The sequence below is a fragment of the Ammospiza caudacuta genome, chromosome 2, assembly GCF_027887145.1.
Source record: "Ammospiza caudacuta isolate bAmmCau1 chromosome 2, bAmmCau1.pri, whole genome shotgun sequence".
In the NCBI taxonomy this organism is placed as follows: domain Eukaryota; kingdom Metazoa; phylum Chordata; class Aves; order Passeriformes; family Passerellidae; genus Ammospiza; species Ammospiza caudacuta.
In genome coordinates, this window is record NC_080594.1 from 85,740,725 (window position 1) to 85,754,453 (window position 13,729).

A 13,729-nucleotide genomic window follows, 5' to 3' on the forward strand; every position below is an offset into this window, starting at 1 on the left:
GAAGAAATCTGACCCTGAGCCAGTAAAGCATTTAAGCAATTGAATAACCACAAGCATGTGCATAGTCTTCCCTGAGTGCAGTACCATTCACCTAGCTCAAAACAGGAGACTGAGACTGACTGCTGGATCGGGATTCGAGGCCAAAATACAAATCCCTTAGCACATAGTCAGTGTTGCTTCTTGAATTATACCAATACTACAAGAAGTCTATACTAAATTCATCCACATATTTTCTTAAATTAGTTTTGAAAAATAATTCAACATTTACTTTTCTAAAAATCACCTGAACAAATAACACCAAAACCTGTAAAACTGTGCAAACATCAATTTACAGTCACATTAGCTTCACCAAAGTGAATTTTATACCAAAATTTTAAAAAAGTGTAAACATTTAAGTATTATGTAATTTTTTTAAGTACAGCATAGTATTCATTTTTAAAAAAGCTTTAAAATAATAATTGTATTTCAAGAGATTCAGAAAAGGCACTAGTTCAGTAATTAATGTGGGGATTTTTTTTGTTTGTATTAGACCACAAGTACAGATCTTCAAGGTTTAATTTGTATGGGTTTCTTCTGATTAGTTTAGATATCACTCTTTCATAGAACTATCATTGTATAAATATGTGATTAAGATGTGCAACTGAAATATATAACTTCGTGGCAGATGCTGCTCTATGTGATCTTTTGTAACTGAAGGGTTCTTTTATCATTTGAGCTTTTGGGTTTGTATTTCTCATCTGCTCTTTTCTGCCAGTTTAATGGAGATTTTAAATCAAAACCTAATTAGACTACATATGCTGTTTAGGAAAAAGTTCTTAGGAAAGTAATGATTCATATAGGCTTTGATATTTCCAGATAACATCTAAGAATAAATGTGACTTTAATTGTTTTAAATAATTTCCAATCACCTCCTTATTCAAGTAAAAATATTCAAGTAAAAAGTTGACCACAGTTCTTTGATCAAAAATTTCTTCAGTAAGAGAAATACCAACTCTATACTTCTGTCAACTATATCGTCTGCACTTAGTGATGAAAGCCTTTATTGACACACATTTTTCAACTAAGTAGTATTATACATCAGGTATTCTATGACATATTTTTGATACCAATACCTCAAATATTGATACCAAAATTTTGATACCAAAATCCTCAAATCATAAGTTATCAAATTATATTTAATTCCTGAAAACCAAAAAACTGTGTGTACATGTTGAGAACCTAGAATGTCAGACAAAGTATGCTTTTTAGCAATGTTGATATAAGACGAGTTGGTATCTTTTTATTTTTTCTCTTTGATATTCTAGGAAGGAAAATGAATTATTTTAATGTTATTTTAAATATATGCACTTAATTGAATTATACATTTCAATATTTTAACAAGGGATAAGAAAGGCCACATTTTAAACACTCTCAGCTTGCACTAGGTTAAGGAAATGTGTGTCAAAAATGATGACTGGCATCTTGTTCAAACACTAATAAACACATTTGTCAGGAAAACCCTGGCCTCTGACACTTAATCACAAAGATTAGGCTCCACCTTTAAAAACAAAAAAGGAAAATATTAAAAATCTTTACATTTTTATGTCCTATCTAGTTATTTGACCCAGTTCTTAATCAGAAGTAGCCAGAATTTTCTTCTATCCCACAGAGCGATTGCCTGCTGCCTTAAGAATAAAAGCTTGAGTATTTCCCCTGATAGAAGTCTGACAAGTCATAATGAGGAACTGCGTCTTCCAACGTCAAGCCAATGCAGTTTCTGTTAATTATCTGAATACTGTGCTGTGACACACTGCATATAAAAATTATTTTCTGGAAACCAAGAAATTATATATATTTGCAAGACAAATCCCTTCAAAAATAACCACAAATTTATAACAGGCAATAACAAGATTTCATAAGCATTTTTTAAAAATCTGAATTCAATTTAAACAGAAAAGCAGAAGTGTAAATCCAGATTTCCAGTTACTCTGCTACTTTAGTGATTCAATAAAGCTACAGAAATTTGTTTCATCATCTAGTTGAATATGTAATAAATTCAAATATTTCTCTTATGTTTACTGTTTAGCCATTACTAATATGTGACTATCAAGACAAGGAAACAATATATAGAGACTTTAAGAAGAGTTTATAAGAAATAGGTTGGAGACAGATTTATAGTGAAGCAACACTATATCCCAAGCTTCTAAACAACACATAAAGTCTACTGACATACAAACAATATAAAAGGCATATGCATATTCATTGATACCACCAAAAATAGTTGTTTTCTAAATGTTGAAAATTGTCAGTATTTTCTACAAAATTTTCAAAAACCCCATGCAACTCAATAGAAGTTTGATGGTAAGACCTTAATTACAGGACAGTACACTTAAGAAAAACAAACAAAAAAACCTGAGTATACTCATATATTAAAACTGAAACTCACCACATAGAATAGCTAAATGTGATCTGTAAGTCAAACAACTCCTGTCTACAAAATTCTGCAATATAAAGCAATCACTTTAAAATGTTCTTCAGAGACCAGGAGACTTGTAGTGGAAGACAGAATATTTTGAAAGTATAGTTCATCTTCTTTTGGTTTGAGGTAAAAGAATGAAAACATAAAGTCTGAAGTTTATACTCGTGCAACAAAGGCATTTGTGATATGTTCCATCTGTTATCACCAAAAGTTCTTTCTGGAAAGGCAAAACTTGCTGAGAAACCCACCATAACCTTTACACTTTACTGTGAGAAACCGACTGAGTTGAGGATGGTGTATGGTGTTGGGGTGAGTTGGGGAAGGGGGAAGCAACACCCAATTGCAAGTTTATGCTTGACTGCTATTCAGAGTAAATTTTATTATTGTTTATAATCAGCTATAATTGGTCAACTGGATGAAAATATCTCTTTTTCTGTGAACAAAGCTGCCCTCCAAGAATGCTAAAGACAAATATAAATAGACTAGTTAACAAGCCTTTCATTGTATTGAGGCAAGACTTATAGACATGGTTATTGAGTAAAGGCAGTATTTTTAGAACTTTGTTTAAAAGAAAAAGCAGGTCACCATATAAACCATGACACCCACCAAATAATGTGTACCTAAACCACACATATGTCAAGTTATTTTCTATTCTGATGCTTTACCTAAGAATTAGCTAAATCGCCAACATGCAAAAAAAAAAAAAAAAATTAGAGAGAGATTACACACACACCAAAAAAAATTACACAAACACCAAAAAAAAAACCAAAAAAAAACCACCAAATTGTGAGTTTTATAAACTAAATATTGCAACAGTCACAAAGTATTTGAGTTTCAAGATTCACCTCTTCACTCTCCAGGTCACCCCATGCACAAGCACATGAACGCACGCGTCAAACCGCTGGACGTGCCATCCACCTGGCTCTCGCAAGCATCCACACGAATCAAAAGGCTCCAGAGGGACCCAAAAACACCAAACCAGGGCACGGGGGCAGAGAGCGGAATCTCCTCCGCCGGACCTCGGGCTGTGCGTGCGCTGCCTTGCAGAACCTTGGACAGCGGCTCCCTGGCCCTCCTCGCAGCGCAGCGCAGCGCAGCCCAGCCCCGCGGCTCACCCCACCGCGCTCCCCACCCGCACTGGGTGGGCACCTGCACTGCCCACCAGATTCCCTGGAGAAAGGGAAACCAGACTAAGTTGCACCCATGGTCTGTTTTTTTTTTTTTTTTTTCCTTTCCCCTTCTGAAATATATTTCATTTTTAACACAGATTGGTTGGCCAAATTCTCAAAACATAAAGCAATATCATGTGGCATTCAGAACCGCAGAAATGTAGGTCACTGGCTTTTGTCTAGTTCATTAAAGTTTCACACAATCATTTTTAATGTCAACAACCTTTTCTCTATCATTAAAAAAGAATTTCTCCTTGTTGGGTGTGTGAAGGGAAAATCGTTAAACAGCATAAATTTGCTGTTGTGTTCATTTCCAAAACCTTTTACACCCTGATATTCCGTAGAGCAACTGAGGACTTTGTGGCAAAGTCAAACTAAACTGTGATACAAAAAATCACTTAGGAATGAAAATGCTGATCATTTGGCATCATGGAATAGTAGGTCAACTTCTAATTACAGAGCTACCGAAATGACAGAGATTTCCTTACAGCAATAGAGATCTATTTACATTGGATATCCTTTTTTACTCATCCAATTCACTCTGGAAATAAAATATGTTTACATTATCAGTAACTGAGTACATAGCATATATGCAATGAGTGTGTACACACACAGTTTGCAGTCTAAAAACAGTTGAGTCAACACTTTTGGTGATTCTACCTTACTTTTGTCAGGTTTAGAGAAAAAGTAAATACAGCAACTTTCCTACCTTTATCCAATTAGATAGCAGGTTGTTTCAGCTTCTGGAGGGACTCTGGATCCATTTTTGTGGCAAATATATGCCCCAATTATACTAAGTGATTGGTGAATGGGACTGTTTAGGCATAAGCTGTTACCATTAAATGATTTCAGAAGGCCCTGCTGAAGTTACAGAGCACAGAGGTACTGCCAGGCCTCCTATTTAGAGCAGTGATTCACGTGCATGGTTGTGTTCCGCTGCTAAAGCAGAATTTGGTTCAGACTCGTTAGTGCTACAGTAGTTGAGATAATCTAGTTCAGGGCAGAGATATTCACCTCCTACCAAGTACTCAAACAGGAAGAAAAGCATGCAGTTAGCTATTTTAGGCACTGAGGACAACTCTTTTCTTCTGCCCTGTCTTGAGAGATAGGCCAACTAATCTTGTGCAAAACTACAGAGAAGGCAACATGTACAAGAGCCAAAGTGGGACCCTCTGCCTTCTAGCAAAGGAAAAGAAAAGCCTCTGGATCTCTCTGAGCCGTCACCAGTGGCACCAAGGGAAACAGCCGCGGCTTATCAAAACGCTGTCACCATCACTTCCCAACCAAGGGCCACTGCGGTGCCCGCCAACAGACACTCTCGTGCTCCTGCTTTCCCCAGCTCCGCAGATTTTGGCAGAGCGCCTGCAAACACTGTCCCGCTCCCGCTCCCGAGGAGGCCCGGCGCCGCACCGCTCTGCCGCCGTCCAGCATCGCCAGCCCCGGGCCAAGCGCCCGGCGGAACGTACCGGAGCCTCCGGGGCGCGCCCCCGGCCCGCGGGGGGAGAGCCGCCCGTGCCCGGGCACCGCGGCCGCCGCACACCCAGGGCCGGCGGCCAGGGCAGCGCCGTCGGGCAGCCCCGACCGCGGGGGCCGCTCCGAGCCCCGCTCATTGTCATGCAGACCCTGTCGCTGCCTGCCGCCAAGTCGCATCCCAGACCGCTGGAAGCCGGCAGCCGAGCCGGAGCCAATCGCATATTCATGAGGAGGGGGAAATCCAGCGCTACGCTCCCAGAGGACCGAGGATCACTTCTTTTTGCGTTTTCTCAAGCTTCCCCCTCTCTCTTCCTCTGTTTTAATAACGCGCTAAGGGGGGCATCCCGGCCGATGCCCTCCGCAGCATCGCCTGCACCGTGAGCACCGTGACCGCCGGCGCCAGGGGCACAGAGCGAAGCAGGCACAACAGGGTCCACGGCAGCCACAACAGCCGAGGGAGGCACGCCAGCCCGACAGCCAGGGACAGGAAACACAGCAGGGGCTCCTACCTTACAATCCTCAGGACACGATTTCACCGAGTACTCATCCGACTGTAAATATTTCTGGAGCATAACCTCAAACTCTTCGTATTTCTCCTGAGCGTGCTGGTCGTAGCGCTGGTAAGCCTGGACGCACTGGCTGCAGGAGCCTTCCCCCTTCAGCACCACATCCAGACTGCAGTTCAAAGTGTCCGGATTGGACAACCCGGCGAACAACTCCCAAAGTGTGTAGGAATTACAAAAGGAAAGGTAAAAATCCGTCAGGTCCCAGCCGGGCGCCGGGCTCTGCCCCGTACCCCGCGGCCGCCCCGACCCCCCTCGCCGCTGGCACACCGCCTCCGCGTCGCCCACGCTGAAGCACTGCCCGGACGAGGAGCCCGGGGGGGGGCACGTCTCCGGGGGCCTGGCGGTGGAGTTCCCCAGGAAAGCAGCCTTGCCGTGCCGGGGCTCGGTGCCGTTGGTGCGGCCGCCGCGGCCGCCGCCGCCGCTGCTGCCGGGGGAGGGCGGGAGGGAGGGCGAGGGGGGGGCGAGGAGCCGGGGCGCGGGGGGCGCCGGCTCCCCCATGCCCGCCAGCAGCTCCGGCTCCGCGGGCTCCGGCTTCTCGGGCGGCGGCTGCTCCTTCTCTCCGGTCCCCGTGAATTTGGCCTCGGCGCAGAACCACAAGTGATCAGAGAGCAGGACCGTGAAAAACAAGAGCGATGCCAGGGACAGTCGCCATTTCTGAGCCCTCTCTGAATCCGTGAAGGGTTTCTCGTTCTCCCGGGGTGCGAACCAGATTTTTAAGCCGTCATCATACTGCCGACTACACATCCAAGCACCCCTGGTCATATTTTGGGAACGCACAGCCCTGGCCGACTCCACCGTGAGGGCTCCTTTGCCAGTGTCACCACAATATGCATTGACTTAAAAGATTGGGGGGATTTTCTTGCCTGCCTTCCCTTATCTCGCTCGCTTGCTCTCCCTCTCTCTCTCTTCCACTCTCCCCCTTCTCTCTTTCTTCCTCTTTTTTTTCTTTCTTTCTCTTTTTCTTTCTTTCTTTCTTCTTTCTTCTTTTTCTTCCTCCGAGATATTGTTGGTTTTCGCCGGTGGCTCTGCCTTGGTCTCACCACACGAAACAGCCCCAGTCCACCCAACGCGGAGTGCCGTGGAGAAGATAAGAGCAATAACGCAGAGAGAGGAGGAGGAGGAGGGAGAGGAGATGGTGGTGGTGGTGGTGATGGTGGTGGTGGTGGTGATAGTTGGTGGTGGCGGGGCTGCGCGACTGGTCCTTTCCCCCTCTCACCCAGGCATGGTCAGATCGCAGCTCCCCATCTCCCTCCTGAGAAAAGCCCACTGCGCCCGGACAACCGCATGCCGCGTCCCCCGCTGCCGACGGACGGCTACGGGAGGGCTCCTCGCCTCCTCTTCCTCCCTGCCGCCGCTGCTGCTCTCGCTCAGCCCCGAGCCGCGGCGCAGATGCCTGCACCGCTGTCTCAGTCTCTTTCTTCTCTCCCCGCTCCGCTCTAACTGGAGAGACGCTGCTGCAGGGCTCCCGGAGCGCTGCCGAGGACGCTGAAGAGGAGGAGGAGGAAGAGGAAGAGGAGGAGGAGGCTGCCGGGGCCGCCGCCGCTGCTGGTGACAATGGGCTGCGGCTGCCGCCGCTGCTGCCGCCGGGCGCGGTGTCCCCGGGCGCACGGGGCGGAACTGCCTGGCTGGGGGCCCCCGATGGGCACAGGCATCTTGGGCCCCTGGGCTAAGTTGCCGCCATCTTCGTCCTGGAGAAACACTTTTTTGGGGGGAGCTCTGCCTTTTGCGTCATCTCCTCCCGCGCCGAGATCGCTCTATCCTGGCGCATTGGCAGCAGCAGCAACTCTGCCTCCTCCTGCCTGAGGAGGAGGAGGTGGGTGATGCACTGGGGACCACATGGACCCTCCAAAGGGCTTCCTCGATGCAACTCTTTCTACTCATCTCACCGAGGGGACTGCTCAGTAGTACTGTCCAGCCCTCTCTCCTTCAGGGTCTCCTTCCCTTTGTGGCCGTGGAACACCATGTCCATGCAGGATGGTGGCTGGAGAGGTCTGTTTCCGTGTCTGTCCTTGTCATAGCAAATCACAAATGGCACATGACTACTACAGGCTCTGCATCCTGGCCAATTTTGGCCACACAGTAAAATGTCTGAACACAGTTGCCTGTCTCTCAGTCAGAGAGCTGTAAAGCAAAATGACCATAAATCCCAAGCTGCTTCACCAGAAGTTTTGCAAAACCCTGGTTCAGCCCATGGACTGGGTAAATATGGCCTGTCTGTGTTCCCCTGCTTAGATAGCACTGCTTAGAGAGAAAGACAGAGGGGCCAGGCTGAATCCTCCTTCTAGGATGATGAAATCACCTGGAGTGATGGTCTCCACTTGGAATCAGGACGGAGATCCAAATACCATCTGTCCTCCAACCGTGGAGGTCTTTTGCTCAAATAAACATTCTCTTTGGGCACTCCAAAGTGTCTCTCACTCCTTTCTTCTAGCTTACTTATGCACCTTAATGTAAAAGCAACAGAACAACTTGGATCCCACGCATCAGATAAGAGCAGGTGCCAACTAGAGGTTGGGCACTAACAGGTGAAGACCTAGTGTTCACCTCGAGACATCAGGTATGCTGTCTGGCTACAGGATAGCATACCAAGATGTGTATTTTAATTTCTCCATTGGACTGGCAGAAGGTTTAGAAACCATATTTTTCCTTGCTCCAGAGGCTTTCTCTATCCTGAGGTACTGAAAATTGCCCTTGGAAAAGGTGTGCAGTATATTGCAAAAGGTGGCTTTGCTCCATTTTTTGGTTAAAGAAAGCCTTTTTTCTTACCAAACATGGTCTGTAAACTAATACAGCTTGTTGATGGTTCTTGAGTTCAACTTTAAAAAGTGTAGTGAGAAAAGACCTAAATCATATCAGAAGAGAACAAAGCTTGTACCTTATCTGACTGCAGCTGTCATTACCAGAAGGGTGATCTTACCAAGGAATATGCTGGAATTTCTGTCACTTTGAGCAATAAATCAAGGCTGGATGTTTTTCAAAAGGAGATCCTAAACCTCAAACAGAACATGCAGACCTGAGGTAGGAATTGCTGAGAGAGGTTCTAGGCCCTGTGTTGTGCTGAGGGTCCAAGCACATTTTCATAATGGTCTCATCTGGCCTTACAGGATCTATGAGTCAAATACTACACCAAGCAGAAGTTTTCTATGGATTTTATTTTGATAGGGCAGAAATAATTATTTTGATAACACAGAAATAAGTGTTAATATTGTAAGGAAAGGTCTACAGTACTCAAAGCAGAATGTATCTTTGCAATTTTCAGTCAATCAGCTCACACTGTCTCCAAATGGTACATTATTAATTTTGGTCTTGGAACTTTAATTGAAATTATTTGACATACTATCTTTTGTACTGAATTTGCCTTTTTGTAATCTTTCTGTTTTGGGACAAGAGTGTGACCAAGCTTTTAAAAAGCATTCAGGACAATTTTACTACTCTAAAATGTAACATCATTTATTTAATTTCCTTTTGCTAGTTTGATTATGTATTTCTTGCTAGAATAAAGTGACTAGAAGCAGAAATACAGGGGAAAAAAAAAGAAAAAAGAAAACCCAAACCAAACAAAAAATAACTGGGAAAATCAACAAATTCCTGACATCAGGTCTGAGATTTCAAAAATGTGCTCTTCTAAGATATGTGGCAGTGACTGTGTAATTATTCTGTATTTGACAGACAAACTTGAGGTGAAGAAAGTCAGCTTTGGAGTCCACGCCTGGCAAAGAGGCTTAATTTATGTTTGGTTTTTTTTTTTTAATGTTTTGTCCTGTTGGGAAAATGAGAGGATAATTGGCAATTTTGCAATCCACAATGAAATTATAAAAGTTCTTTATCTCCATTGTGGAACTTGAAGAATTGGTAATGAAAATGTGCTGGTATTCAGATGTCCTTTGAAACTTAGTGTAAAAATGAATTCCTAAGTCTTTGCTCCTCTGTTTACACTTGTCTGAGATCAAAGCAAATATACTCAAACTCAGTACACTAGGATGGTTTAGATATACTTGGCTCCTCAAAAAAATCCATTTTCACGTCATTTAATATTTTCACACATTTCCCAACTTTTTTCTGGAAAAAAAATAGAGTGAGAGTTCTTTTTCAACACCTAGAAATAAACTAAAACAAGACATTTGGTATTTTCAAAATGAGCATGTCCTTGCTTTCCCAGTGACAGTTTTCTGTAACAGAGAACACATCATGCAGAACTGTTGTTTCACTCTTGCATTTCACCCAAAGCCCCATTCACTCTCCACCTAGCACAGTGAATAACTTGCAACTTAGTTTCAGTAGCTGGTTCTTGATGGATCTGAACAAATGCAGTTCAGTTCTCTGGTGCCCCTTAGTGTTAGGTCTTGGAGCTCAAGGGAGAAAACAAGGCTGTAAAATGATATCTGAAAATCAAGAAACTACATGCAGTGAGGGAAAGAATCTGAGTTATACACTGTAGATGCTTTCTCTAAAAGTTCCTTCAAAAATTTTTTACCACAAATCTGATCTAAGTAACAGAATTTTGTTTGAAATAGTTTAATGAATTATATGAATGGGAAGAAAAGTGAAAAAACTTTCCTCAAAAATATCGCTACAGAAGTATGTCCCCATATTCATCATTCTTCCTAAATAACTCCAGTGGTGCAAAATACTTCACTTTGGAATTACATATCTTACTGGGATTATTTATTACTCGTGTTTCAAAGCTTGGCAAGTGTGAGGAACTCATGGAATCCTGTCTCCCGAGCTGGTGGAATCACCAGATGTTTCGCAGATGGATCTCCTTAAAGTAACGTGGTTCAGTGTCATCTCTGCCACACTGTGCTTTAATCAATACAATCAGAGCTGATGTTCTTTCATTCTTTGACTGATAATATGTAAGACAACTGATTTATTGAGCACTAAAGAAACTCTAACAGGATAAGCAGGCCCTAATTCCAGATACTTGGAGCTGGTTTTTTACCTACATACCTTGTGTTTTCTTTGTGAAAATACTTTAGCTTAACAAGCAGAAATATTTATCGATGTAACACATTAAATGGCAATAAACACTTTTCAGAGTAGAAGGCTTTAAAGTTTCAAAGTAAATGTTCTTATAGTTTTGCCTAATATCAGGCAAACAGTGATTTCCTGCATAATTCTCTTGCTTTACTTTGTTGATTACAAAATTGTAACATCAAACGAGCAGTATATAGGTCTTTCAGATGATTTTAACAGATTTGAGAGGCATGTCTTGTCTTTGAAATGTATATTCTTTATAAAAGAAAAAAACTTATTTCACAATTTCTAGGGAGCATTTCTTTTGGTAAAAGGCAGATTATTTTGAATAGACCGATTTCATTTTATTTTTGGGTTGATTGGTTCTACTGATAGGACCAATTGTTGCAAAAGTTATTTACAGAAATACTCAGTTACACCTTTGCAGTGGAGGCTCATGCACCACTTTTAAATACCAAGCAAACATAATCAAGCCCTTTACTACTCCCTCTTAGTGATTTTTTAACAATTTAAACTATTTGTCTTCAACAGAAATATCTATACATTCATTGTAGGCAAAATATGTCATTTATGTGGTTTAACATCCTCAGAGTTGTTTTGTTTTTGGTTTATTTCAACATCTTACAACAAATTTTGGGTATTATATTACCTGGGAAGTGGATCAGAGATTTAATTATCTCAATCCATTTGATAAGAAGAATATCCATGATGGTCGTAAGATACAAAGAAGTTAAGAATACTGAAGAACTAATTTTTTTCTCATCACATTCCTAATGTCTTAGTTTCCTATTCAGTATTTTTCAGAAAGCTTAATTTTTGTGAGAAAGCTTCAGTCATCTGGGCCTGATTGCTCCAAAGCAATGGGAAATTTATGTTAATGTTATCAGAAGCTTCTAATCCTTGATCCAACAGCACTAATGCAGATTTTAAGATTCTTCCATTCTCCTTTGTTCACACTTTCCACATTACCTTCAATTTTGTCTCTTTGGCCTGATTTTTTTAAGCTTTTTTTACCAAATTAGAGAATTAACTATCACCCAGCAAGTTATAAAAGTTTGTCCAACTGGATTTCAAAAGGCTGTGCAGTACACACTTCAAAGACACTGAGGTCATTGATTGAATTATCTTGCAGATGTTTTCTTGGTATCCTATGAGATTTCTTGTAGAATGAGAATATATTTTTGTTTGTTGACATTTTCAGCCGTGGAATGATGAGTGGATAGCACATGGAGTCTGATAATGTCTCCAAAAATTGTAGGTCATCTTTATCATGGCATCATTATAATGAGATCTCAGCCATAACATTACATCCAGTGGGTATATTTGGACAAGATCTGAAATGAGCTAAAGCTATTCTTCATTAACTGAAGCCATCAAAAAAGTGAAATATAACTATTGCACATGACTGCAGCAGGAAGAAGATAATATAAATGTCTCACACAAATTAGCCTATGCCTGTTAGAGTAAGGTCTGATCCAAAGCATGCTGAGATCAGGGGTAAGATTGCAATGGGTTTTTAACCAAGCATGTAGAAAGGAAACAGACAGAAGAATAAAGATTTCCCTCATATGAGGATGGAAGGAAAAGGAATGAAAGCACCACCAAAAGGTAGATTATGGCTTTTAAAATATTTTTCCTTGTTTCCCTCTGTTACTAATTGTATACATTTGCTGTCTGCTAATAAATGTAACAGCCTCACTATGTGATTATGCTTTTACAGACATTAAACACATCTTTTTCATCTTTTCTCCTTTGTTACCTTATAGGTATCCTGGCTCTTCCTTGTGTTAAAATTCAACTCATAGGAAAGCGATAATATTTGATTTGTCTTCGAAATACTCTTTTATAATCTTTTTCTTAAATAAGAATATCTGTGCACTGTGTAGAAAGTCTTAGGTTTTTAATCAGTCAAATAGTTTTCCTTTACTCTTTCTCACTCTCGTGGAAAGAAAATAAGTACTTTTAAGGATAACTTCACTGTTTCATTCACAGTTTGGTTTCCTCCTTAAGCATGTTACTGTAGAATGTTTTATATCACCCTGAGTTACAACACCTGTATTAGGTATGTTTTATTTTCTGATGTACTGATATGATGTTTCTAGTCCAAAATTTAGACTAACTTGAATTTGTAGCCCCCTGTTCATCCATGTCCTTGGCATGAAGGATGTGGAAAAGAGAAAGGACTAATTTAGAAATAATATATGCTAGCAAGTAAACTTCTCCCTACTTTTCACCACACATTTTATTCCACATGCCTTGGAAATATGGCATCCGAGAAAACTCTTTTCAGGTTGGCCGTATGAAAATTTGGTAATATCTTTATGTTTCTAGCACACATGGCTGCAGTGTAAATTTTAAATGCATGACAGGGCATGCAGGAAACATTCCTACATATGGGTGTTCCTTCTTTGATCAGAAGAAGTATCCCTACTACTAAAAGATTTGTAATTATCTATAGATTGGATGTAGAGCTTCAATACAGGTTGAATCATTATCGTTGTAATATATATATATCCTAAATATATATATCCTAAAAATAGAAAAAAAATCAGCACTTTTCATCTCAGTTAGCTTTAGCTATGCAGACTTAAGCATCCTTAAAAACCTTATCCTTTCACCATGTTATTAATAAGAAAATACAGCTACCTGCAGAACACAGCACATTGCATCCTTAAATAGGTTTCTAAGACAGGCACTCTGGTATGGCAAGCTATCTTCAGCCATCTCTTTACACTGGATATGGAAGAAATGTCCCTGATTAACTTTACATTGCTGCTTATCTAAGCTGGTTTTGGCTGAGAATAATTTTCTTCAGTGGCTGGCACAGGGATCTGTTTTGGATTTGTGCTGGACACAGTGGTGATAACACAGGGATGGTTTTGTCATTCCTGCAAAGTGCTTAAACCAAGGCGTCTCACCCCACTCCATCAGCGAGGAGGCTGTGGCTTCACAAGGAACTGGATGTCACAACCAGGGCAGCTCAACAGGGCAACAGGGATATCCCAGACTACATGATGGCTTGCTCAGCATATGAAGCTGGGGGAAGAAGGAAAGCAGGAATGTTTGGAGTGATGGTCTTTGTCTTC

General features: G+C 41.7%; 1 protein-coding gene across 1 annotated transcript in view; it reads right to left on the reverse strand.

The window, feature by feature from the left end:
• The window catches only part of NALF1 (NALCN channel auxiliary factor 1), a 439,284-nt gene extending 432,522 nt beyond the window's left edge, over positions 1 to 6,762 (reverse strand). Inside the window, exon 1 of the mRNA XM_058799990.1 lies at positions 5,610 to 6,762. Coding sequence (XP_058655973.1) covers positions 5,610 to 6,428 — 819 coding nt within the window. The 5' untranslated portion in view covers positions 6,429 to 6,762. The remainder of the gene's footprint in view (positions 1 to 5,609) is intronic.
• Positions 6,763 to 13,729: the final 6,967 nt, after the last annotated feature.